The 27,234-nt window shown below is 38.3% G+C and overlaps 2 protein-coding genes across 2 annotated transcripts in view; one reads left to right on the top strand and one right to left on the bottom strand.

The window, feature by feature from the left end:
• Positions 1 to 293: 293 nt before the first annotated feature.
• Positions 294 to 15,999, top strand: LOC101860051 (adenylate kinase 8). The gene is made up of 11 exons (XM_005108793.3): positions 294 to 475; positions 1,845 to 1,929; positions 2,419 to 2,582; positions 2,999 to 3,149; positions 5,178 to 5,249; positions 6,692 to 6,892; positions 8,884 to 9,015; positions 9,816 to 9,905; positions 10,644 to 10,785; positions 11,004 to 11,121; positions 13,649 to 15,999. The coding sequence occupies exons 1-11, from the start codon at positions 392 to 394 to the stop codon at positions 13,847 to 13,849; spliced, it is 1,440 nt and encodes a 479-aa protein (XP_005108850.1). The 5' UTR covers positions 294 to 391; the 3' UTR covers positions 13,850 to 15,999.
• Positions 16,000 to 26,992: 10,993 nt separating this feature from the next.
• LOC101861159 (ATP-binding cassette sub-family A member 3) overlaps positions 26,993 to 27,234 on the bottom strand; it is a gene marked incomplete in the record, with an annotated part of 54,517 nt that continues 54,275 nt past the window's right edge. The window contains 1 exon segment of the mRNA XM_035972517.1: positions 26,993 to 27,099. Coding sequence (XP_035828410.1) covers positions 26,993 to 27,099 — 107 coding nt within the window.

Genomic DNA, 27,234 nt, shown 5'->3' with positions numbered 1-27,234 from the left:
TGGCGGGTACTCTGTGTGGTTTGCTTCTTCTTTCCTATCAAACATCTGTCGTCTTTATCTCCCCTCCTTCTTCATTGTGCTTGTTATTCTCTTGTAACACCTCTAATCTTTGGCACTCATATGACCTTATTGTGTTGCAAGTGCCGTAAAACACTTACTAAAATAATAAAACAAGGCCTATTAATAAGCCCATAAGATTGTGGGTTGCTCAATGTTTTGTTACGTTAGATTATTGACTTTTGTTTTTGATTTGTTTCCTTCGTTTCGTGGTGTACCCTTGTTCTTAGTTTTTATTATGTTAATGGCGCCGTAGCAACCTACACAAACAACCCTGCATCCGGCAGAACAAGAATTCTAAAGCACCCATCTCCGTTTGAACTGTGCTGGCAATATGGATCAAACAAAGCGTCCTTTGCGAATACCACCAGAGTTTGCCACATATGCAGAGAAGCATGGGATATTTGATATGTATAAGGTGAGAGGTCTTTTCGATGCGCTACCGTTATTCTTTATGTTATGATGGCACCACTAGTTGAGTACAGAGCTGCCGGAGCTGAAACCCGCCAAGCCTCGACCAGTGCTAGAATATAGTGCTTGATCCTACACGGGTAGTGTAATGAGTTCTGAACTTTTGTTTGTATTCATGAGAGAGTGGAATTTTGTGTGTGTGTGTGTGTGTGTGTGTGTGTGTGTGTGTGTGTGTGTGTGTGTGTGTGTGTGTGTGTATGTGTGTACAGTGTATTTCATATTATTGAATTTTATTCAGAAGCAAGAGACTAATAGACTATAGCCAGCCTGCCTAGACAGTTTTATATAATGGAAGCTTAACTGACTCGATAAAAAAATATAGCTACCGCATTATTATATAATTTATTAAGCCAAAATGTGACTCAGGTGGGGCACAAAAAAGATAACCAAATCAACCATACTTTTTTTGAAAAAATTCGTCATGACTGAACTCATGTCGGAAACATCTTTAATTGAATAAAGTTGAAAATATTGATACTAAAACTAGATCTAGGGATAATTAATGTTTTATTACCTTTTGAAATGTGCATGCATTGAACATTAATGCTTTGCAAAACTATGAAAGGCATACCCCTCATATATTCCCCTCGGCAAGATAAATTTTGCATCAATTATGCTTGAGATGTACAGTGCTATAAATAATGTAATTTAATGTAATATATATAGACTCACTTACACACGGCAAGATAAATTAACAATCTTTATCTGTGGCAAGCTGCTCCCAGCCTAATATATGGCTTGCGATCAGAACCACACTTGCTAAAGTGAGCCGCTCCACTCAGGCACATTTCTTTACAATGGCTATCGAAGATAAATTAACTTCTCAGAAATTGCTGAAAACAGTCTAATTTTACCAGGAGTTCATTTATTAGACATATGAAGACTATCAAAAATAGGTTAATTTGTTTTGATTTAATAACCGTTTTAGTGATGTCGTGTCACTTAAATTGTAGATTTCGTACTGAAAATGGGCCCCAGCATAGTATAGGTTAATTACCCCCGCCCCTCAGAGATAAAGAGTAAGCTGTAGACATGAACGCAGGGTCAATGATTACAATTTAAATGACACTGACACTGTTAAAATTAGAGTGGAAATTAGTCTGTTTAAATAGACTAGTCGTTATTCAGAAGGAAAAAAAAGAATATGAAATATAATGCAGTGAGTAAATTACAGCTTTGAACTTTTTATACGTATAAGGAATCCCTCTGTAAAAAATACCTAATACGATGACTTGACTCAACTATATATTGTTCACTTGCTGACAGTAACATTGATACATTTCTATATTCTTTTTTTTTTTCAAACACAAAAACAGAGGCTGATTGAGCAGTTGGTGATTTCTAAGCCTGATGACCCAATACTTTATCTTATCAACTTACTCAAGAGAGAAAATGATGATGGTAAGTTTAAAACAAAACACCTTCATAAATGGGGAAACATTTTCAGCTATTTCTCATTTCTTTTTAAAACAGGCCCATGTTGTTATAAAAAAAATATTTTTCTGCTCCTTTTTAGTTTCCCTTTAGTTTTCATAGAATATTCTTTCAATGTTTTTGTTCTGTAGTATTCATACTTTACCAAATCAAAGAACTAAATGAATTATGACAGAAGCTTTTTTGAAACACATTTGATTCTGGGGTAGGCAATCTCTCAAAACGACAATTAATCTTTGAAGTTTCTATCAAACTGCCATTTTGTTGTTTGGGCTTATTTATTGTGGATGATAAATCTATGGGTTTTTTGTTTCGTTTTCTTATGCACAAGCAGGTCTGTTTTTGTTTTTAGATTTGTAATTGTTGCATGGAAAAGATGTGGTATTATTATTTTCATTTACATATTTGAAATATTTGGATGTGTTAACTGAAATTGTCTGCACATTTATATTCCAGTGCCAGCTATTGTCATTCTCGGGCCACCATGCTCTGGTAAACGCTCCATTGCAAAGATGGTGTGTGGAAAACTACGTTGTGCCCACCTCACTTCACAGAACCTTATCGAAGAAGCAGATATAGCTATTCGTGACAAGGCACGCAGCTTCATTCAGAATCAAGAGGTAAATGGTTTGACTGTGCTCATACCACTTTTGTGGAAATTCACTTTTGTGTAAAGTCAATGAATGTGTTCAATCAGTTTTGTGGTCTTCATCAAGTCTCAAAAATAGCTTTCTGCTTGCTATACATATACACTGAAGTAGAAAAAGAAGAAGGAATTTAAAGGCATAATATTGCAATGTTTTTCAAATTGCCTTTCAAAGTCTGAGAAATACAATAATGTAAAAGCGCATAGAGCTTGCTGTCAAGCGGGGATATGCACGCTATACAAATGCTATTTATCATTTATTATTATTATTATTAAATGAAAAACAGTGAAGTGAAACATATTCGCCATTGTCTTTTAAAAGTTTACTTATATTTTGGAAGGAAGTTTTGCACCTTATGTATTGTTCTCCCTTTTCCTTACATATTACAGCCCATCCCAACTGAAATGTGGTTGAAGATCCTAACAGACAGAATGCAGTTGTATGATACTCAGAAGAAAGGTTGGGTGTTGGAAGGATTCCCTGAGACCCGTGAACAAGCGATGGCATTACAGATCAATGGAATCTACCCAAAGCATTGCAGTATGTTGACACTACAGTTTTGATCTTTATATCTCTTGCAGTTTTGTCTAAGGGGGCTCTCGTGGCCTAGGTTAACGTGTCTGTCTCTCATTCATGTCAAAAGTCTCGGGTTCGAATCAAGGTAGCGACGGAAACATTTTCTTCTCTAAAATTGTCTCCTTTCACCTCCTTTCCTGATCTCTAGCAATGCTCTGTCGTCTGCTTTCGTCTCCACTTTCTGCCCCCTCCCTCCTTTGCCCGCTCCTCTGGGCTCCTAACTCTTTCTGCAGCCTTTCTACTGCTACTCCTTCGCTCCTTCTTACTGCTGTCTTTCAGCCACACCCCTGATCTTCTGATAGGAAAGATCTACTCCTAGCCTTCTCGGAAAGGGCGAAAAATCTCGGAAGGGCCTGTGTGCAAGTTGGGAACGTTAAAGATCCCTTGGTGGTCTAAAATCGATAAGAGTAGGCTTCGGCCGCCACCTGCACAAAATTCAAAATCTCCTACCAACTGAAAATGTTTGGTGTGTCCCGCACACTCATATGACCTTATGCAGTTGTGAGCACCATAAGACACCAAAAAAAGAAAAATCTTTTCAAACTTAGGTTCAATTAAGAAATAGGATAGAGGACCATGAACCCGCCTTCCCCCTGTGATTGCTGGTTGCAGCATTCAGGGGTTATTTGAAAGTCCAGAGGGATAAAAGACGAACAACATCAACTCACTTTTTTATGTAACATATATATATATATATATATACATATATATATATACATATGTAGCCACCATTAGATCTCTAATGAAAGGATAAAAAAGCTTTTGATGTAGAGTGAAACAATAATTTACCCAGACCTTGAAGAGTTTTGAAAGCTTTCAGATTGAAACTAGCAGCTCTGCACACTTTCCTTCTTTGAGAACTGTTTATCGTTGTCTACAATGCTGTAGCTATTTACCTTTCTCAGAAACCTGAGTCCAGTAAAAGTGTGATAGGAAGTCACCAAGCACACTAGTCTTCTGTCTAACAGGATATCAAAGATAGGAACATGAGACAGGTGGCAATAGCTTCTCCTGTCAGCTTATACCCAATACCAAGATGAAAGAGGCAAATCCTGATGAAATGAAATATGTGAGGCAGTGTGGTGAAATCAGGCGCTCGACAAAATAATGAAATCCAAGAAATTTGCTTTTTTATGACAGTTTTTTCTAATTTAAAAAAAAAATCCATTTAAAAACAAACTTCTGTGTGGATTGCACTGAAAAACATTGATTGAAGGTTAAAAAAATGTCAGTTTTAAGTTTCCAAGGACTCTCAAGCGATGGAAATTACCAAACTTTGGTGGCCATTTTCTCGCTAATTTCACCTCTGAAACCAGGCCACTCTGACCTCTTTCAATGGCAAATATTTCGACTTTTAATAAACATAGATGGCTATTTTTTTCACCCAAAGCAAGGCAAATGAACAGGCTTTAAGATGATACCAGTAACACCATATGGCCAAAAATTGATGAGCGCCTGATTCCACTTCGTCTTGACACATATGTTACGACATGGTAGAATCAGGCGGTTGTCAGTTTTAGGGCATTTGGAGTTATTGGTGTCTTCTTGAGGCCTGTTTATTTGTCTATCTTTTGATGAAAAAACTATGAATCTATCTTGAATGGAAGTCGAGATATTTCCGATTGAACGAGGTGGGGTCACCTAGTTTCAGAGGTAAAGTTAGCGAGAAAATTGCCTCAAAAGTGGGGTGGCTTCCATAGCTTTAGAGTCCTGGAAAACTGAAAATTTACATTTATGTGCCTTTTATCAACGTTTTTCTGTAAAATCCTAAGGCAAATGTGTTTTTGGACGCGAAAGGTGTTGAGATAAAAAAAACAAAATCTACACAAATTTCCAAACCCGAGGAAAAATGCAGATAGCTTCCATTTTATTATTTTGACGAGCGCCTGATTTCACCACAATGACACACAAATGTGTAATGTGTTAATACGTTCTGCTTTTATCCATCTCATTCTAACTGTGCTGGCACGACTTGTTCTCTTTATGTTTCAGTCGTTTTGGAGGCTCCTGACACAGTCCTGATAGAAAGAGCCGCTGGGAAGAGAATTGACACCAAGACAGGCGGTATGTGCAAGAATGATCAGTCTCTGCTGGAATTTCCCAAATGTTGATCTCTGTCAACTCTCACACAATAATACAACATATAGTATGTACTACTTAAGATGGTCTCAAGGTTGTCTTCATGCAGCTTCTTTCATGGCTAATTCTTCCTATGTTTGAAGCACAGCTTCTGTCGCAGAGCTTGCATGTCAGTCTCGTGGATCGAAGCTCTGTATTTCCATTATTTTCCTTTCGTACAACATATAGTAGAATTCTCCTAAACAAAAATCTACAGAACCGCTAGGTCTTCTGCAGTTCACCCAGATTTTCCATTCGTCAGTGAGATTTTTCAAATTGCGAAGAAAGAAATTCTTTTTTTTTTTTTCAGTCAACTGCTGTTTCCAGATTAACCATGTTTGGTTTAAGCAGACTCCACAGTATTTTTTTTTGCACTTTCGCTTGGAATTCCCTTTATACTGTGCAATGCAGGCATCACCTGAGTGTGACCAATTTCTTATTGAAAGTGTGATGATTCAACTTTCATTTAGCACTTGAAAAATGACTCTAGTTATATCGAGTTTGGTACAAATTGGAGCTATGATTGAAAAAAGTACAATAGTACTTAAGATATTCCATTAAACTAAAAAAGGTAATTCTTTTACACTCCCTTTAGCATAATTTAGATCATTGAGGAGGTGGGCCGCTCAGTCAGGGCTAAACTGGGCCAAGAGGGATGCAAGCAGCAAGCAGATAGTGATACTAGATTTTAAAAAATTCCCATCCAGGAGTCAAGCTCACCAGGCACACTAAACATACCGTATTCAAACAACGGATGGAGCCACTGCCCTGAATTAAATACCAGAGGAAGTCACTCTATGGAAGATAAGATAAAACTTTATTATTCCAGAGGGAAATTTTTCTTGGCTGTACAGGACCGTAAAAACACATGCAGGTATACATGATAAAAATGTAAATTATATATTACTCTCATTAAAATTCAATACGAAAAGAGAAGTAAAGCTGACAAAATATACATATCACATCAGTTGCATCATTCAACCACATGCAGGAATTTATTACAAGTCCTTTATATTTAGTTATATAGATACATACTCCAATACACAGCTATGCTTATTCTGACATAGCCTTATGTTAGATGGTAAAAAAACTTCTTTTATATCTTTCTTTCTTTGTTGTTAGAGGTATATATCTGCCGCTGCGTGATCTTACAATTTGCATGGAAAGGGTTGATGAAACTCTGAATTTTTTATGCATGTTTCTTGGGCTGTGAAAGTTATTAAAACATTGTTAAAATCCTGCCCTGGTTTCAGTGAATTGAGCTGATTAGGTACTTGAGGGTTTTTCACTTTATGAGCCTTCGGTACTGTAAGTGTTAAAACAGGCTTGATTGTATTCTTGTTGATCCATTATGAATTTCTTTCTGATTAAGCAATTTTTTTTTTTAGATGTTTACCACACAACTTTTGACTGGCCGGGAAATCCTGAGGTGCAGGAACGGCTGGAAGAACCAGAGGGTTTGTCTGAGGAGGCCATGGTGAACAAACTGGTTCTCTACCACAGACACATCGACGGAATTCTCCGATGCTACGACCAGGTCGTTCGCACGGTCAATGCTGATCAGCCTAAGGCAGACGTTTACTCTCAAGGTCAGCAGAAATTATTTTAACCATCTTCTCGTTTGAGGTTGTAATTAAGTTTCGGAGGTCCAAACCAGTTATGTTGATATACTGCAAAAAAAGGCCTCCTTTAACACTTTGCAGTCACACAGCCAGCAGTACAAAATACCCCGCCTGGTCACCTAGCCAGGAGAGAGACTGCAACAGACATATTGAGCCTGGCGCAGAACTGCACCAGGTGATCGGAACGGATAATTTTCACAGTTGCATTATTGCGCCAAGTGACTGCAAAATGTTAACATTATGGAACATTTTCTTGAATAATGTAAAGTTGGTGCCTTGGCTTTGTTAACATTTTTTCTGTTTACTATGTCAGTAAAAGTAAAATGTAGCCCCTTTCCCATTAAAAACTTACTTGACATCAGTTTTGGGGTCTCCACTCTCTTTGTGGACACATTTGGGTCACCTTGACGTCATTTATAAAAAGACACTTTTGACTCACTTTTTGTGAATGGGTGGTCGAAATTTACTTTAACCACTTTGTCATATATTTTATGAGGAGGGATAGGCTGATTTTCTCAGGAGAGAAGTGCTGAGAAAGGACAGGGGTTTAAGGTACTATACTTGTTCGCTTTTAAGCACAAGGGTGCTATCCCGAAAAATGATGTTTTGAGTAAATTGCAGGTAAAATATTTGCCCCTTGTTCAGTTTCTTTAAAAGACAAGGAGAGTTTTCTCTGTAACCAAAAGAATTTGCACGCCAATGAAACCACACTTCTCCTATAGGTAGGGCAATGCTCAATTTAGGTGTAATTCAAGATTTCTGGAATCCCCCGAAATCCGGGTTAGCCCACTTGTCCATAAAATCGACCATATCCTTCTCATGCCCTGGCGGACCCTCTATCTCTCTCTCTCTCTCTTTTTCTCACTCTTTCTCTCTCTCTCTCTCTCTCTCTCTTTCTCTCTCTCCTCTATCTCTCCATCTCTCTCTCTCTCTTTCTCTCTCTCTCTCTCTCTCTCTCTCTTTCTGTGTGTGTGTGCGTGTGTGTGTGTGTGTGTGTGTGTGTGTGTGTGTGTGTGTGTATTTCTCTGCGCACCCTCTTTGATTTGTCTAATGTTTCTACCACTGCAGAGTTTTATCCCACTACGTTTTGTTACTGCTTCTTCTTCTTTAATTCTACCCCGGGGACATAGTGCCAGTTTGTGGTAAAGAGGGGAAATCTTCGCCCGAGGGAAAAGAAGGGGAGAAAGAAAGAAAGAAAGATAAAAAAGAAAGAAAGAAAGAGAGAACAGCACAGAGAGTAAAACAAAAGCTTTCCGAGGGAGAGGAAGGGAAGATAGAAAGAAAGAAAGAAAGATTGGAAGTGAGGGAAAGATTGGAAAAGAATGGTAATGATGTGAAACAGGAGGAGTAGAAGGATTACCAGCCTGGCGAGGACAGTATTTTCAGCTTAATTCAAAACAATGCTGCACGTTTAATTTTACAGAAAAGAAAGCGAGACTCTGTTAAACCTCTTACGGAAATAGCTTTGGCTTCCTGTTGAGAAAAAAATTGTGTACAAGTTGGCCACCCTATGTCACAAATGTTTGAATGCTAATGCGCCATCATATTTATCAAATCTGTTAAGACTGTACATTCCAACTCGCAGTGTAAAGTCATCAGCTGACAAAAAGAAATTTATTTTACTATTTATGAAGTTTAAAACAGTGGGTGAAAGGGCATTTGAATACCAAGGCCCCAAGATCTGGAATGCTTTACCAAGTACTTTAAGAGAGGTCAAATCTTTTGATTCATTCAAATGTCAGCTGAAATCGTTTTTGTTTTTAAATTAATAAGATGAATATTTTTTAGCAATTTTCTTTTAGTCAGAACATGTTTTTTGTTACTGTTGTACGTTGTATTGTATTGTAAAGCGCTCAGAGCCTGTGTACTTTAATCGGGGTTGAGCGCTATATAAATGTCATTTATTGTTATTATTATTATTCATAATATGGAAGTCATTTGCATTGTATTTGTTTCAGCTTTCTCCTTCCTGTGCAGCCAAGCCCGGTCCAACGCTCCGCACACGCCCAGAGTTATCCTCTTGGGGCCTACTGGGAGTGGCAAGGGTGTGCAAGCCGCTCTGTTGGCTAACAAATATAACTTGGTGAAAGGTAAGAACAACACTTACATGATATATGCACATTATTTGATGGTGTTGTTATGATGTTGCTATCAGCTCATTTATTAGGAGTCCGATTTTTAAAATTTGAATATATATGAAGAGCACAGTGGAAAAATGACTGTTGTCACAAACTCAAAATTGTGAGGGTGCTAATTTTAAAAGCTTGTAGACTCATAACTTCATATTTGTTTGACTGGTGGTTTGTTGTTAAGTGTTGTTGAACGGGACATCTAACTACAATAATCAACCAACAGTTAAACAGAAATACAGTTATGAGTCAACAAGCTCTCTAAATTGGTACACTCACGATTTTCAGTTTGTGATAACAGTCGTTTTTCCCCTGTTGTCTTCATATGTTACAAGAGATCACTTCTATAGCACTCATTCCCTGGTAGCTCTAGACGTTTCACAATGAATAAATAACATTTTGACAGCATACACTGTTACTCATATTGCATACGTACTGGCCCATCCAATGCACAACCATCATTTAAAATAAATGCACCTATAATAAATATATATAGTTCTGACAAAAGAATCCACCACACACTCAAAGACAATCACATTACTACACAATCAGTTGTTCAAATTTTGCCCATCAAAGGAAATGGTTACAACTGCGGGTGCTCTGGTGTGGTTTGTTCTTTCTTTCCTATCAAACATCTATCGTCCTGATGGTTGTTACTCTCTTATAACACCTGTAATCTTCGCCACATATATGACCTTATTGTGTTGCAAGTGCAGTAAAACTTTTACTAAACCTAAACATAATATGTTTGTTTTTGCCAGTGTCTTGTGGTCAGCTCATCAAACAAGCAATCACTCAAGAGACCAAGTCTGGCATGGCCGCCAAACCCTATGTGGAGAAGGACATGATGAGTAAGAATCTTTCTACTTACTGGAATTTGTTCATTGTCCTTACCTATTTGTTGCCCATATTTGGTCACTTTTAAGCACAATGGGGCTATCCCGAAAAATGCTGTTTTTAGAAAAATCGAAGGTAAAGTTTTTGCCCCGTGTTCAGTTTCTTTAAAAGACAAGGAAAATTTTCTTTATAACCAAACAAATATACACACCAATGAAACCGGACTTCTCCTATAGGTAGGGCAATGCCCACTTTTGGTGTAGGTCTTAGATTTCCGGAAACCCCCGAAATCTGGGTTAGCCCGCTTGTCTTTAAAAGCAACCATATAGGATTGGGGTTTGAATCTTACAAGATAGTTTTTCTCTTTTTTTCCTGATATATCATTAGTAATTTTTGGTTGTCTCCCTATAACAACTCTCTATAACAACATTTTTTTCTGGTCCCGACGATGTCGTTATAGAGAAGCTGTAATGAAGGCTTTGTGTCTGTCCAGGCAGTGCCAGACAGTATTGTGTTGCAAGTGCTGTAAAACTCTTACTAAAACTCATGGGTGGTTGGCGGGTGCTCTGGTGTGGGTTGCTTCTTCTTTCCAATGAAACATCTATCGTCCTTATCTCCCCTTCTTGTTTTGTATGTTTGTTACTCTCTTGTAACACCTTTAATCTTCTGGTGCCCATATGACCTTATGCAGTTGCGAGCGCCTAAAAACCTCTACTAAAAAGCTAAAAAAATCTTGTGTGTGTCTACTGCAGTGCCAGACAGCATTGTGCTGGACATCCTGAAGGATCGGCTGTGTCAGCTGGACTGTGTCACTCGAGGCTGGGTCTTGTCTGGGTACCCTCGGACACGAGAGCAGGCGGAGCAGTTAGACAAGGCCGGACTGAGGCCTAACAGGTATGTGTATGTGTTCGTGTGGATGTGTATGTGTGTGTGTGTGTGTGTGTGTGTGGAAGGGTGTGTGTGTGTGTGGGTGTGTGTGTGTGTGTGTGTGTGTGTGTGTGTATGTGTGTGTTCTTCTCAAATCCTTCTGTGGTTACAGGAATTTTGTGTTAATTAAACAAAGTCTACTGTATAAATTATATATTCATTTACTGAAATCTTTGTGTTACCAGAGTGTTCTTCCTGGATGTCCCCAACGACTCGGTCCTAGAGCGGCTGACGCTGCGGGCGATGGACCCCATCACTGGGGAGAGGTACCACACGCTGTACAACCCTCCACGAAGCCAAGAGGTTTGTCCTAGTTTTGTCACTTCCCTAATAATAATAATAATAAAAGATAGCATTAATTGTATAGCGCAAATCCCCGCTCAACAGCAAGCTCTTTGCGCTTCAGAATCTATACTATTACCCTAGCAGACCTGAGAGCATTCTGAAACAACCTCAACTTCCTGGGAAGCATATCGTGCAAGCGACCATTTATAGGTGCTAAAACACTAACATACTGACAAAGTCTTTCGCTGTCTATGGCCGGGTATCTATTCCCGCCTGGGTGAAGTGAGAAAAATTCATGTGAAGTGCTTTCCCAAAGGACACAGCGTCGGGCCCGCGGCTCGAACCCCCAAACTCCCAACCTCACAATTATGAGTCAGGTAGCCCAACCACTAGGCCACCGACCCTACCCTAGAATGTGTTTTTTGGGGAGACATTAGTTATATTTTCGGTTTAGAGAGGTTGCTTCAGAACCCCCAGAGATTCTCTTTTCTTTTGGTTAACCGCTGGTTTTGGACTTTCCATGTTCGGTTTGAGAGGAATCCCTTTTACTTTACCTGTGAATGCTGGACAATCACTAAAGACAGTGTAAATAAAATAGAAGCAACACTAGAAATATGGTTTCTTAGGAGACTGATGAGAATATCGTGGAAGCAAAAGAAATCAAATGAGGTAGTGCTTAATGAAGCCCACATGGGACTCTCACTGTTAAAAACAATCAGGAAACAACAAATGTTGTTTTGGGGACACCTGAATAGACATAAAGGTCTTGAACATCAAGCTCTCACTGGTGAAATAGAAAGCAAACAAGGCAGGGGTAGGCCCATAGCAACCTACTTAGGGAATCTAAACAAATGGGTAACAGGGAAAGATCAAGGAAACATAGCTTTTTTAAGAGCATCCGAGCAAAGGAATGAATGAAGAACCATGATCGCTGATGCCTGCCACTAGATGATGACCCTAGAATTGCAAAGTTTTGTTTGCTCAGCACCTAGTTTTGAGAAATTTTATGTAAAAAATTTTTAGTTTCACAACGTGTCAAGCTTTTTCCAATGCAGTTCTTTGAACATCTGGATAACGACTCTGAATAATCTTATGACTTTTGTGGAGTTGATAGAGCATATGGTCTCTGACCTCATGGTCTCATTAACTGAAAATGGCTGAAAAATGTCAGAACTTTGTAATTTTAAGGTACCTCCTTTATTTAGTAGTTTTTCTATTTTTCAATATAAGATTAATAATTTTTACGCCTCCATTGAAACAATTAAGATAATTCAGGATGAGGGCTTTGACTCTATCTGTCAGGACATAGTGGAATCAGGCGCTCGTCAATTTTTGGGCATGTGGAGTTATTGATATCATTTTAAAGCTTGTTCATTTTTCTATCATGTGATGAAAAAAAAATACTCAATTAATTTGAATAAAAGTCAAGATATTTGCGATTGAAGGAAGTGGGGGTCACCTGGTTTCAGCCTTAAAATAAGCAAGAAAATTTTCGCAAAGGTTTGGTGACTCCCAAAGCATGAGTGTCCTTGGAAAGTGAAAAAAAATTTTTTTTGAGCATCAAATCAACGTTTTTCAGAAATAATAACACATAAATGTATTTTTAATTGAGATAAAAGGTGTTGAGCCAAAAACAACTAAGAAATTGATAAAAATTGCCAAAATGGAGGTATCTTTGATTTATGTCAGGACACGGTAGAATCAGGCGCTCATCAATTTTTGGACATGTGGACTTATTGGTATCATTTTAAAGCTTGCATACTCATTTGTCTTGCTTTAGGTGAAAAAATACTCATCTGTCATGAAAAGAAATTGAGATGTTTGAGGTTGAGAGAGGTGGGGATCGCCTGATTTCAGAGGTAAAATTAGTGAGAAAATGGCCACCAAAGTTTGGCGACTTCCTAAGCTTGAGAGTCTTTAGAACTGCAAATTGACATTCTTGTGCTGTAAATCAGCATTTTTCAGTAAAATCCATACAGAATTGTGCTTTTAAATAGATCTTTAAGGTGTTGAGTCAAAAAGCAAAAATTTGATAAAAATTGCCAAACGGACAGAAAAATGCCAGTTTCTATGATTTCACTATTTTGACGAGCGCCTGATTTCACTACGATGCCTCACATAATAAATAATAAATAATAAATAGCATTTGTATAGCGCATATCCCCGCTCAACAGCAGGCTCTGTGCGCTTTACACTATATTATTACCCCAGCAGACCATATAACACTCCGAAACTTCCCACAAAGCATACAGTGCAAGCAGCTGATTAAGCACTCAAACACTAACAAACTGACAAGATCTTTTGCTGTCTATAGCCGGGTACCCATTCCCACCTGGGTGAAGTGAGGAAAATTAGTGTAAAGTGCCTTTCCCAAGGACACAACGTCCGGCCCCTGATGGGATTCGAACCCTCGACCGTACGGTTGCGAGTCTAAGAGCCTAACCACTAGGCCACCGACGCCACATTTAATTAATCTGACGAGTGCCTGATTTCACTACAATGCCTTACAATATAATATGATACTCTATCTGTGTCGTGTACTCAGGTCAAGGACAGGCTGTGGAAGAACCCGAAGGACGGCGAGGAGAACGTGCGTAAGCTCCTGTCCCAGTACTTCGCCTATGTGGAGGAGCTCTCCGACTTCTACCTGGACGGCCAGCACGTCAATGCCGACCAGGACCCGCACACCGTGTTTGAGTGTCTGGAGAGCATGATCTGCAAGCCGCTGCCCAAGAATTTCTACTGAGAGACTTTAGAGCATTTAGAGCAATTAAGCAATCCTGGTGTGACATTTAAAAATACAGCGTAGTCTTCTCATTTAGCTTCTACGAACCAGGCCTTTGTCCACTCCTACTGACTGAGAGACTTTATAGCATTTAGAGCAATTGTGAAGCGTGCTGACTAAAGGAGTTACTTCTTGTATTTGAGCCCAATGGAAATAGATACATCGGGCTCATAGATAAAGTTTTTACAATTTAGAATTATGAAATAATAAAAGGCATGTTGTAATTTAAGAATATGACATCAAAAGAAAATCAACAAATTTGACCTTAGTGCCGATTTTGGTCAATGTTCCATTTGTGGGTAGTGAAAAGTAGCTCATTTTGTCAGTGCACCTCACAATTAAGTAATCCTGGTGTGACATTTAAAAGTGCAGCGTAGTCCACTCATTTAGATTCAACGAACCAGGCTTTACTCCATTTCTACTGAAAGACTGAAGAGAATAAGCCAAACTAGAAATAAAGCTACTCTGTTGTGACATCTTTAAGTACAGCATAGTTCATTTATTTAGGTTCAAAGGACCAGACTTGTCCATTTCTACTGAGAGACTTCAGAGCATTTAGAGCAATTAAGCAATCCTAGTGTAACATTTAGAAATGCAGCGTAGTGAGCATAGTCCTCTCATTTAGTTTCAACAAACCTAGCCTTTGTCCATTTCTACTGACTGAGAGATTTTATAGCATTTAGAGCAATTAAGTAATCCTGGTGGGACATTTAAAAATACAGCATAGTCCACTCATTTAGCTTCAACGAACCAGGCCCAAGAATTTCTACTGAGAGACTTAAGAGAATATGCCAAACTAGCAATTACGTTACTCTGTTGTGACATCTTTAAATACAGCATAGTCCGCTTATTAAGCTTCAAAAGAACAGGCTTTTGTCTATTTTTACTGAGAGATTTTACAGTAAAGAGTAGGCCAAATGTGGCAACTAAGCTAACCTGCTGTGACTTGTATAATTAAATAATAATAAACATTGTTTGTATAGTACATACTCCTGCTCTGTGTGCTTGCACTCTAAATTAATCAATATTATAATACGTAATTTTATCATTAAATACAGCGGAGTCCACTTATTTAGCTTCAAAGGACCAGGCCTTTGTCCATATTTTTTTTATTGAGGTTTTTAAAAAATCTTTTCAGGTTAATAAATACAAAAAGTAAAAGTTATGCACTTTTGGCAATGGCTCTTAATTAATTATATTGGGTCAGTCGTGTTTAAAAAAAATAAAGACTAACATTCTTGTAAAAAAAATTGTTGTAAGTAAACCCCTGAATGTTAAATTTTATGGAAAGATCTAAGTTAAGAAATACCTGTACCAGTTTGCTGAAAACACAATGACTGTGGAACTTGTTTCAACGGAGCTGTCTAGTCTCAGCAGTTTAATTACTGTTACTGATTCATTCAGTTTGTGTTTTTCAAATTGATGATCTGACAGAAATTTGCCAGAGGAATGTTTCTTGCTAATTATTATTTTATCATAAGAAATATTTCTTAAACTTAAAGAATATTCTCTAGTTTGTTCAACAAAATTACCTATATCTCCACTTTAGAATTTGGCAACCTTTTCAAACTGCTTCAAACTAATTTTTCTAAAAATAGTGAATATTATTCATTATAATAATAGGATACTTTGAAAAGGGAGTGTCTTGATGTATTGCGTTTGCTACAATGTTTCCTGCACTGCATACAAGTGTAAAGATGTACCGTAGAGAATTCTTGTTATTCTCATGCTGTTGCAAAATGTGCCTCTATGTAAATTATAATGTATCAACATAAGTTTCCTCTAAAGAACAAGGCTGCTCGTTTAAACATTTTTTTTTTTTTATCATGTGTGGCTTCAGTTTTTGTTCTGTAAAATCCGAAAGATTTTTCAAATTAATTTTTTTGAAGTTGGGGATTGGGTATGACAAGGGTGGATGGAAGATTTATTTTCATTGTGCATGTTAGTTGGCAGGAGAATGGGGATTGTCTCTTTTACTATAATATTTTAGAGATGTTCTGAAGAGTGTTGTGCTCCTCTTTCTCAACAACTCAATTTAGCTTTTATTCTGTGATATGAAAATTGCTTTTAAAAAAGATGATGATAAATAAAAGTCATGCTACCAACCCTAAGGAGACCTTTCTCATAGAGTGTGTGTGAAGGCAGATATAATGAATGTGTTGTTTACTTTTCCTTTTCTTTTCCGTTGATACGCGTGTTGTTGCATGGAGAAACTGTTCGTAATTCAGAATTACAAAGTTCTATCTACCCAGTATCTAGTTTTGAGAAATTTGACGCAAAAATGTTGGAGTTTCTCAACATATGTGGGATAGCATGGTGAAATCTGGCGCTCGTTCAAATAATGAAAGTGAAGACACTAACATTTTTCCGCTGAATTGGAAAATTTTATTGAATTTTTGGTTTTTGGCTCAAAGCCTCCCATGTCCTTCAAAGAACACGACATTTCTGTGTGGATTTGACTGAAAAATGTTGATTAAAGGCATAAAAATGATAAATTTTCAGTTTCCACAGACTCTCAAGCTAAGGAAATAACTAAACTTTGGCGGCCATTTTCTCGCTAATTTTACCTCTAACACCAGGCGACCCTACCTCCATCAATCAGCAACATCTTGATTTGTTAAAAATAAATGGATATTTTTTTTTCATTTAAAGCAGAACAAGTGAACAAGCTTCAAGATGATACCAATAACTCCACACGCACAAAAAATTTACAAGCGCCTGATTCCACTGCGTCGTGACACATATCAAGCTTTTTTTAATGCAATTATTTGAACATTTTGATAACAATTCCGAATAATGTTGCGATTTTTGATAAAGCGGAAAGAACATTTGGTTTCTGACCTCATGGTCTTAGTAACTCAAAACAGCCAAATAATGTCAGAACTTTGTAATTTTGAGGCATTGAATTGTCTTCCAGCTGCGAGTTGAGTGGTTTAGAGTGGGTGGTTGGCGGGTGCTCGGGTGTGGTTTGCTCCTTCATTCCTATAAAAAACGTATTGTCTCTATCTCCCCTCCTTCTTTTTGATGTTTGCTACTCTATTGTGACACATCTAATCTTCGGCCCTTATATGACCTTATTGTGTTGCAAGTACTGTAAAACTCTTACTAAAACTAAAGAGTGGCTTCCAGGAGGGTCACATTGTGGTCACTGAGGATGTCCTTTACAGTAGAATCAATCCAGCAATGTCTTGTTTGTTCACTGAACAGCAATGCTTTTATTTTGTTCTCCAACTCTCCCCAGCCCGTTCCGCCCCGTACTGCTATTCCCATGGTACATGCACGTTCAGTGAACGTTCAGTTTTGGCCTAAAATGTGAGGCATCCTGGTGAAATCAGGTGCTTGTCAAAATAATGAAATTAAAGAAATCTGCATTTTTCGGCCCATTTTGAAATTTTTATCGAATTTGAATATCCCTGTCTGTTCGATCACACATTGGTTCCATCTCTGTCTGAGTTGGCCCTGACTCAGTGACTGGCAGTGTCAAAGCAGCCCAGCTCCTATATGACACCATCTAAATGATGTAAATTGTGTAGATAGGGGCATAAAAGATAAATGATTAAATTTGACAGGTTTTTTTTAAATATTGTAGGCTACCAATGTAGCCCTATTTGTTGACAACATCTTGGAGTGTGATGTAGTAGTAGTAATAATAATAATAAATTACATTTATGTAGCGCTCAACCCCGATTAAAGTACACAGGCTCTGAGCGCTTTACAATATAGTACAACGTACAACAGTAACATAAAACGTTGTGTTCTGACCAAAAGAAATTTATTCCAAATATTCATCTTATTAATTTAAAAACAGAAACGACTTTAGTTGACATTTGAACAAATCAAAAGATTTGATCTCTCTTAAAGTACTTGGCAAAGCATTCCAGATCTTGGGGCCTTGGTATTCAAATTCCCTTTCACCCATTGTTTTAAGTTTCATTGATGGTAAAATAAATTTCTTTTTGTCGGCTGATGACCTTAAACTGCGAGTTGGAATGTACAGTCTTAACAGATTTGATAAGGCCTATCCAAGTCCAAGATTTTCTACCCACTCCGCTTTGTTCAGTTGGAGAATAAACACAAAAAAAGAATAGGTGAAATGGCATAGGTATCAACACTTTCTGGTCATTTAAGAGGCGGGACCTCCGAGTTTAACATTCATTTCCGAAAGGACCGGGCCAAGTGGGAAATTCGTGCAAAGTGCCGGTCCCAACAAGGACACAACGTCGGACTGAACTGATGCTCGAGCCCCCAAAACCCACAATCTCATGATTGCGAGTCCGGTAGCCTGACCTAACCACTAGACTACCGACGCCACTCGCAAAAAAAAAAAAAAAAGGAGAGGTCAGGGCAATAATATAGTGTTTGATAGGAAAGAAGGGAGAGAGATCAGGAGAATAGATGTTTGATAGAGAAGAAGGAGCAAAACACATCAGAGCACCCGCAAAACATAATCCCATTAAAAGATTTGTTTGTTTGTTTTTGTAAAGTGTTTTGCGGCGCTCGCAACTGCATAGGTCATATGAGCGCGCGGGACACACCTAATATTTTCAGTTGGTAGGAAATTTTGAATTTTGCCCGGGTGGCGGCCGAAGCCTACTCTTATCGATTTTAGACCACCAAGGGATCTTTAACGTGCGCAACATCACACGGGCCCTCCGAGATTTTTCGCCCTTGTCCGAGAAGGCTAGGTGTAGATCTTTCCTACCAGAAGATCAGGGGTGTGGCAGAAAGACAACAGTAAGGAGAAGCCAAGGAGTAGCAGTAGAAAGGCTGCAGAAAGAGTCAGGAGCCCAGAGGAGGGGGCAAAGGAGGTGAAGGGGTGGGGGCAGAAAGTGGAATTGAAAGCAGACAACAGAACATTGCTAGAGAGCAGGAGAGGAGGTGAAAGGAGTCAATTTTAGAGAAGAAAATGTTTCGGTCGCTACCCGGATTCGAACCCGGGACCTTTGAATGAGAGGCCAACACCTTAACCTCAAGACCACGAGAGCCCCCAGATTCGTTTGTTTGCGTAAAGAGACGCACATTGACATAATGATGGTCATTTAGTGCTGGGAAAAAGTAAGACAGACAAAGAGAAAAGGGAAAATAAAGAAGTAAGACATACCACAGGCACCCTCCAACCTTTCTACCTCTCTTAAGTTTTATTAGTTTTAGTAAGAGTTTAACAGCACTTGTGACACAATTAAACAATCATTAGGGCATATATGTGCCTGAGATTAGAGGTGTTACTAAAGAGTAAGCCTAATATACACAGAGAAGAATGAGCGTAGGATGAGAGACTTGATAAGGAGAGTTATAAATGTTTGATATGAAAGAAGGAGCAAACCACACTATAGAGCATCTGTAAATCACCCACTGTCTACCTCTCTTCACCTTGCCTATTTTTTTAATTAAGAAAGAAAAAGTCCCCACTACGATAATATTCTTCTTTTTAAGGCAGGACACGATCTATAATGTTTTAGGAGCAAGCTGCCTATTCTGCTTGTTAGCGCCAACCCAGGCTGAGAGGGATCCAACATCCCAGCACAAAGACAGAGATACTCAATCTGTCCCCGTGGTTTTATGCACCTCGCATAATTTAGCAAAATTTTATCATTTTTTGCATAATTTCTGATTATTTTCCTGTATCATAATTTCACATTTTTGGGCTTAGTTTGCATAATTTCAGAATTTTTCTTGCATAAAACGACGCGGACAGCTCAATGAAAATTTCTCCCCGCTCGGGAATCAAACTCAGGTCTCCTGCATGTGACAGCAAAGTGCCTAACCACTACAACCATTGACATCGATTACAATTTTGGCTGATCTTGCAACACTAGAAGGTTATTTATGAGGCCCGACATCCGAATTTAATGTCCGGTCCATCTCCGATATGACTAACACAAATTGGGACATTTGTGAAGCCTGCTGACAAAATGAGTTACTTCTCCGATTTAAGCCTTAAGGAAGTAATATATATCATGCTTATAGGTGGAGTTTTTACAATTTATAAGTATGAAGCAATAAAAGACAGGTTATGGTTAAAGAATGTGGCATCAATAGAAAGTCTACAAATTAGACCCTAATGTTGATTTTTGGACAATATCTCCATTTGTGGATTGAGAGAAGTAACTCCTTTTGTCAGCACGCCTTACATTTCACGTATACAGACCTACAGTGCCTTTCTCAAGGACAAAATGTCTGACCAGGCTGAACCTCGTTCCCACGAACCTACAATCTCACGGTTACGAGTCTGGTAGCCTGAACCACTCAAGTAAAAATGCCACAAAGTTGTATGCAAAAGAGTAATAGAAATAGGAAAATGATAGTAGTATTATTTTGAGGAATAGTATTTATTAGCAGTGCAAACAAAGATAACACAACAATGTAAAAAATGGCACTGGCAACATGATAATGTCAAAATAATAATGCGTGCACGTGCACACAAATCTGTAAAGACAAAACTGATTGACTAAGACGGGCAAAACAAACAGCTATGGGTATATATATTGTTTCACATTATAAATATAGAGATGTGTATATGTCCAGTCACAGTTAATACAAAATGTATATATATATATATATTACAGTCAAACCACGTTATACCGCCTGCCTTGGGACGAGCAAAAAGTTAGCGGCAAAGGAGGGCTGGCGGTATAAAGGGATAGCACCGACTCCCATCTTGACTAGTGGTACACTGGTAAAGGCTTGAGACTAGAAACAAACTGTGGTCAGTCATGAATCATGTAGACCAGCTCGCGACCTCAGTGCTTTCTTGCCGTGTCTCCATTTTTTTAAAAAACAGTGGACATATGATAACATCTGACGCCAAATGTTCCACAGAAATAAAAAGGAGAACTACAATGGCTAAGGCTTTCTTTCAATAAAATGAGCCCAATCCTGAAAAATAGAAACATCTCAATGAACACCAAAATGAAAGTCCTGAAATGCTACGTTTGGTCAACCCTTCTATATGGCTGTGAATGCTGGACACTCACTAAAGACAGTGAAAATAAAATAGAAGCAACAGAAATGTGGTTTCTTAGGAGACTGCTAAGAGTATCGTGGAAGGAAAAAAAAATCAAATGAGATAGTGCTAGATGAAGCCCACGTGGAACGCTCAATGTTAAAAACAATCAGGAAACGACAAATGCAGTTTTTGGGACACCTGAATAGACATAAGGTTCTTGAATATCTAGCTCTCACTGGCAAAATTGAGGGTAAGCGAGGCAGGGGTAGGCCCAGAACAACATACTTAGGGAACCTAAACAAATGGGTAACAGGAAAAGATCAGGGAAACGTATCTTTTTTCAGAGCATCCGAGCAAAGGAAAGAATGGAAAACCATGATCGCCGATGTCTGTCGCAGATCTGGCACTGGATGATTATGATGAACAGCGGACATGTGACTTCTTCCTTCTTAAGCTCACTCTTTGTTCTGAACTGTTTTCACTGTTACTAAAAAAGGAGATACGACAAGAAAGCACTGAGGTCGTGACCTGTCTTGTGTGATTGCCATGCACAGGAAAAAAACAAACAAGTATGCTACCAATTACATGTTCAGCTCCAGCTAAACATTACGTAAATTAATTCAAACTGAAAGAAGTTACGATTACAAGCTAGGCCAGATTATGAGTGTCAAGGACCCTGTAGACATATGATTTTTTAAAAAATATTTTTTAGACAATACTTGTATAGACTTGAGCCCAAGTCCTCACAATATAAAAGCCTCACTGGTGCCCATCAACCTTTTGGTCATCGTTTCGATATCTGACGACGCCAGATATTTTTTCCAGCTGGCCGAGGTGGCTCGATCAGTTCCTTTGAAATTTATCGTGGTGACTTAAAAATTTTATTCTATTTTTAAAAATATTGGCCAAAAGCTAAAAATAATTGCAAATCAGGAGCAAAACGATGACAAGAGCAAGAAATAGGTCGAGCTCATAGAGACATTTGTGGGAAAGAGGCGATCTATCAGGCAGCCACCAAGTGGGTGCTGTAGGGTGGGCTGTGTAGCGAGCATCTCTGATGGTTAATTCATAGGCATTATATCGGGGCACATTTACATTAGTTTAACCCTGCTTCCAGCCCCAGCCATTTTTGTGCACTCCCTAACCCCAGTCCCAGCCAATACAGCAGTATTTCAGAAAAAAGGCATGCATTTAAAAGTGAAATAGTACCTTTGTAATGAGGTTTAAATAATAATATAATTTATAACGATATTTACAGGTAAATGAACAAATATTATGACAATTAAAGTTCAATTAGGTTCGCTAATTTAGAAAAATTTGCCAACTCGGTACCCCATAATCGAGAATATACACTTTGGGGATGGTGGGAGGTACAAGCGCTGCTGAAAATAGACACGCATGGGGTTGGAAGGGTTAATAAGGACCGAACAAATCAGACAGTTGGCGGATGGCACTGTAACGGTGCAAGTACTATGCAGGCATTCCTTTTCGTGCATTGGCAAAACTTGGCAGTAAGCGGGGGCTGGGGGGGGGGGGGGCGGTAAAACGAGGTTTAAATGTATACAAAGGCTCTGTTTTTTCATTTAGAGAAAAATCATTGAAGGAAAAAAGAATAATAATAAAAATAATAACCAAAAAATAAAAGGTTTCAAAATAATTATTTAAGCTGCTATTTGAACTCTGGCAACAAAGAATACATTATTATTATAGGTATTAAAACTCTGCTTGCTCTCACCACATGAGATGGAATTTCATCTGAATCTAGCCTAAGAGAAAAAGGCAGTACTGAATTTACTGAAGCATGCAACGACAGCTTTATAGTTAATACTACGAACAACTTCTTATTTTTTTTCAACTTGCACGCTATTTTTTTCTTATTTTGCTCATTCTGTTTTTCAAGGACTTTTAAATTCCTAACCTGATTCACTCCATATCATGGGTTCCAATCCAGTGTGCCCCTTTTAACATTTTGGAAATGATTTAAAATTAAATTCACATTTCTTTTTTAAATGGAAAATAGAAAATTTAAAATTTAAGTCACACATGCAAAAAACCCCCAAAACAAACCTGGAGCACAGTATGGTCTAAAAGGGCAACTTTTATGGCAAGAGTGATTTTCTTTTTCGATTCAAGAAATATAAAGACACATTTTCATAAGCACGCAACGTTTCAGTTTTAAGAAAAAAGGCTCCTGTTGGCCCATTAACTTCATATTACTGTAAGTAGCTTCCACTAACTTTCTATTGCTTTAAGCTGCCCCTGTCGTTTTTATGCAAGAACAATTCTCAAATTATGCAAACTGAGCCCAAAAATGTGAAATTATGCGATTCTGTTAATTTTAACAAAGAATGATAAAGGAAAATAATCAGAAATTATGCAAAAAAAGATCAAATTTTGCTAAATTATGCGGGGTGCCTAAAACTACGGGGACTGTTTAAGTAACTTCCATTAACTTTCTATCACTTTAAGTTGCTTCCACTAAAATTCAATTACTTTAAGTACTGGTAGCCTCTTCAGGCACACAAACACACCCTTTCTCAAGAACACTGTTTTTTTCTAAGAGCTGAACCCTCTCTATTTCAACTAACTTGACATACTACCTACATACATCATATAGTGTTTCAACTCTCAAGAGGGCAATATTTGGCTCACTGTGATGTCAAGCACAAAGGATGCTTTTAAGATAAGATAAGATAAAAAAGATAAGGCAAAAATGTTATTGATCTCCATGAAGAGAACTTATTTCATGGCTATGTGATATAGATTTGTTTCCCTGGTGGAAGCTCCTATGTGTCCTTTGACTTCCAAACTAAAAATCTAGCAGGCAGACAGCGATATTGGTTGAACATAGAAGTCTTTTCATTTTGTACAAATTTCGTTATGTACGAATTTCAGGCTGTAGGCTTAAATATTATACAAAAATATACAAGACAAAATTTGGGACCTAAAAACCCGTTCACCCTGCCTGTCAGGGCCAACCCAGGCTGAGTTGGATACACAGTAACCTTGTTGAAAGACAGAGGTATATTTGCTAAAACCTCCCCTGACACGGGAACTAATCTCTTATCTTCTGCGTGCAATGCCAAAAACCCTTAACATTACACTACAGGTACCAGTGACAAAATACTTTAAAAAAATTTTTTTATAGAGGTTTTACGGCCCTTGCAACACAATAAAGTCATATAAGTGCCGAAGATTAGAGGTGTTACAAGAGAGTAACAAACACAAAAAAGAAGGAGGGGAGATAAGGACAATAGATGTTTAATAGGAAAGAAGGAGCAAACAACACCAGAGCACCTGCCAACCACCCACTGACAAAAAGACTGTATCCTCTCCCCCGCATTAAGGCTTTCATGAAGATCACAATAATTGCATCTACGAGATAAAACAAGCAACACCTGCATCTAGCTATTCCTCCAAGATTATGCACACCACTTTTAAACAATGCAGAAGAAAAAAAAAACTTTCAAAGACAAGAAAGCGTTCTTCTTACACAGTACACCTAACATACAAAGTTAATGGTAATGCTGTCTTGTCTTATAACATCTTCCTCTCCCCCTCCAAAAAAAAAAAAGAGAAAAAAAACCCCTGCTTTCTAATACAATCCTTCATCATTCTGTTGTGAAGCTCTATATGACTTCTAATCATTTTTTTAAAAACTGCCACTGTCTTCACATACAGTGCCACCTTACTTTAAAAGACAGGCGCTACACTTTCTAATCTTTTATCAAAAGGATGTGTGCTCTCCCCGCTTCTATTTGTACGTTTATTCAGTGTTTAAGGCCATTGGCCCAGATCACATCATGTAACATTCATTAGTTCAATAAAGTTTCCATAAAAGGAAAAAGTAGTACAGGTTGTGCACGTATCTCTTATCATGGGTCAAACATTGCATATTTCTGTCATTGGGCCGAGTCAGGTTGGGAGGAATTAACAATTTCCTTTGATGAGCAAAATGTGGGCTATCAAAAATAAAGTGAAATTCATATACGGACAGAGTCATCAGAGAGGCAAATTCATGTTGACAACAACAACGCAAATGAACTCCTGTTTCCCGATGATCAGAGCAACTTAATTAAATAGCTTGGATGACAAGTACAAAGAGTACCAGATGAAAATCAGAATTGCCAAAAAAGAAGTAATGAAAATGAGCAGACTCCCTGACCCACTAAAAATCACCATCAACGGTACACAATTCAAACAGGTTGTGGAATCTAAATACCAGGGGAGCATATTTACACATAATGGAAGATCGAACACGGAAATAGAAATGAGGACCCAAACAGCAAAATGCAATAACCTACCAATTGTCACCACTGCTCAATGGAAGTTAAAAAGACAACTTAAAAACAGCATATTCCTGGCAGCAATGACTGAACAATGCCAGAAATGGCAACTAAACATGGCACACAAAAAAGAAGATCATTGCCTGAGAGATGAAATACCTAAGAAAATTCATTAGTGTTACTAAGATTTTAAGAAAGAGACTGCATGCACGAGAAGCGAAACTGTCAGAAATTTTACTGGGATTAAACCAGTTATGGAACACATGGAACATCAAAGAATCGAGTGGTTCAGTCATCTGGTGAGAATGTCACCAAAACAATCAGCTTATAACCCAAAAGAGTCAGATATATAATACAAAGGCAGGGCAGAGCACTCAAAACTTGGCTGGATGGCGTTAAAGAGTTCCCTCAACTGAATAACAACATAACAACAACAGAGGCCACCCACCCACCTAGCCTTTGACCGAAAACTGTTCTACCTCCCCTCCACTTCTAATGATACAAGAGGAAGGATAAAGTAAAAGAGTAAGTAAGTAAGTAGATAGGTAGGCAGGTAGTTAGGTAGGTAGGTAGGTAGGTAGTAGGTAGGTAGGTAGGTAGGTAAGTAGGTAGGTAGGTAGGTAGGTAGGTAGGTAGGTACGTAGGTAGGTAAGTAGGTAGGTAGGTAGGTAGATAGGTAGGTAGGTAGGTAGGTAGGTAGGTAGGTAGGTAGGTAGGTAGGTAAGTAAGTAAGCAAGTAAGTAATACCAAGTAAGTAAGTAAGTAAGTAAGTAAGTAAGTAAGTAATTAAGTAAGTAAAGTAAGTAAGTAAGTAAGTAAGTAAGTAAGTAAGTAAGTAAGTATTCAAGAAAAGCCCATCAACTTCAAACGTAAAAAGTCAGACGTAATGCTTTTTAATTTTACATTCCCGCCCGCCCCCCACCCACTCCCCAAGTTTTCTAATGTTTAAAGTTATGCATTGCGCTTTCACTTCAACCTTTTGTAAAAACAAGACAGCACCTTGTAACATAGAGATACCCTGCTGGTACAAAACATCTGGTCTACATAAGAACCAAAAAGGAAGAATTTGATAAAAATAGCAAAAAAGGGCAGAAAAAATGCCAACTTCTTCAATTTCGTTATTTTGACGTGTGCCTGATCTCATCTCGATTCCTCACATATTGTTCTTTATCTCAACAGACGGAGATACAGTCAAACCTGCTATAGTCTAATGGCGACCTGTCCGAAACAATCACCAGTACAAAATGACAATTTCCCATTTAGTTAGTTGTAGTAGAGGTTTTACGGCGCTCGCAACTGCATAAGGTTATACGAGCACGAGAAGATTAGAGGTGTTACAAGAGAGTAACAAACATAAAAAAGAAGGAGGGGAGATAAGGACGGTAGATGTTTGACAGGAAAGAAGGAGCAAACCCCACCAGAGCACCCACCAACCACCTTCTATCGTTCTTTATCTCAACAGACGGGAGATGCATTCAAACATGCTCTAGTCTAATGAACACCTGTCCAATTCAAAACAATCACCAGTACAAATAACAACTTCCCATTTGGTTGCTTTTAAGGACAAGCGAGCTAACCCAGATTTCGGGGGTTTCCAGAAATCTTGACCTACACCAAAAGTGAGAATTGCCCTACCTATAGGAGAAGTTTGATTTCATTGGTGTGTATATTTGTTTCGTTATAGAGAAAACTCTCCTTGTTTTTTAAAGAAACAGAACAAGGGTCCAAAAACTTTACCTTCGATTTTCTCAAAACAGCATTTCTCGGGATAGCCCCCTTGTGCTTAAAAACGACCATTTGTCCCTAGCATTTAAAAAAAATCTTCCTCTAAGACAACCACTTTTCTCCTCGTCATTAGACGGTCGTCTTCCACTATTTCTCCAACTGCGTCTCTACAGCGTAGTCGCTCAGCAGCAGAAGCAACATTTCTTCTGCGGCTCGGGTGTGAGTTTCTGGAACCGGGCGAAACCGAGGAACACCTGAGGACAACAACAGACAGAGAAATTCATTCGTACACAAGTAGCCTATCTAATAGGTAAAGTATAAAGGATTCCACTCAAACCAAACATGGATAGTCCAAAAAAAAAAGCTAGTGGTAAACCAAACGAAAAAAC

Source organism: Aplysia californica, unplaced genomic scaffold, assembly GCF_000002075.1.
Source record: "Aplysia californica isolate F4 #8 unplaced genomic scaffold, AplCal3.0 scaffold00721, whole genome shotgun sequence".
NCBI classification, from domain to species: Eukaryota; Metazoa; Mollusca; class Gastropoda; order Aplysiida; family Aplysiidae; genus Aplysia; species Aplysia californica.
Note: the sequence above shows the minus strand (reverse complement) of the source record. Positions and strands in the feature narration are given on the sequence as shown.

Excerpts from the sequence above, each read along its gene's own strand:
- LOC101860051 (XM_005108793.3), top strand. The coding sequence starts at position 392 with ATGGATCAAACAAAGCGTCCTTTGCGAATACCACCAGAGTTTGCCACA. Across the intron at positions 10,786-11,003 it reads GCCGGACTGAGGCCTAACAG|AGTGTTCTTCCTGGATGTCC; the intron begins GTATGTGTATGT and ends TTGTGTTACCAG. Across the intron at positions 11,122-13,648 it reads ACCCTCCACGAAGCCAAGAG|GTCAAGGACAGGCTGTGGAA; the intron begins GTTTGTCCTAGT and ends TCGTGTACTCAG.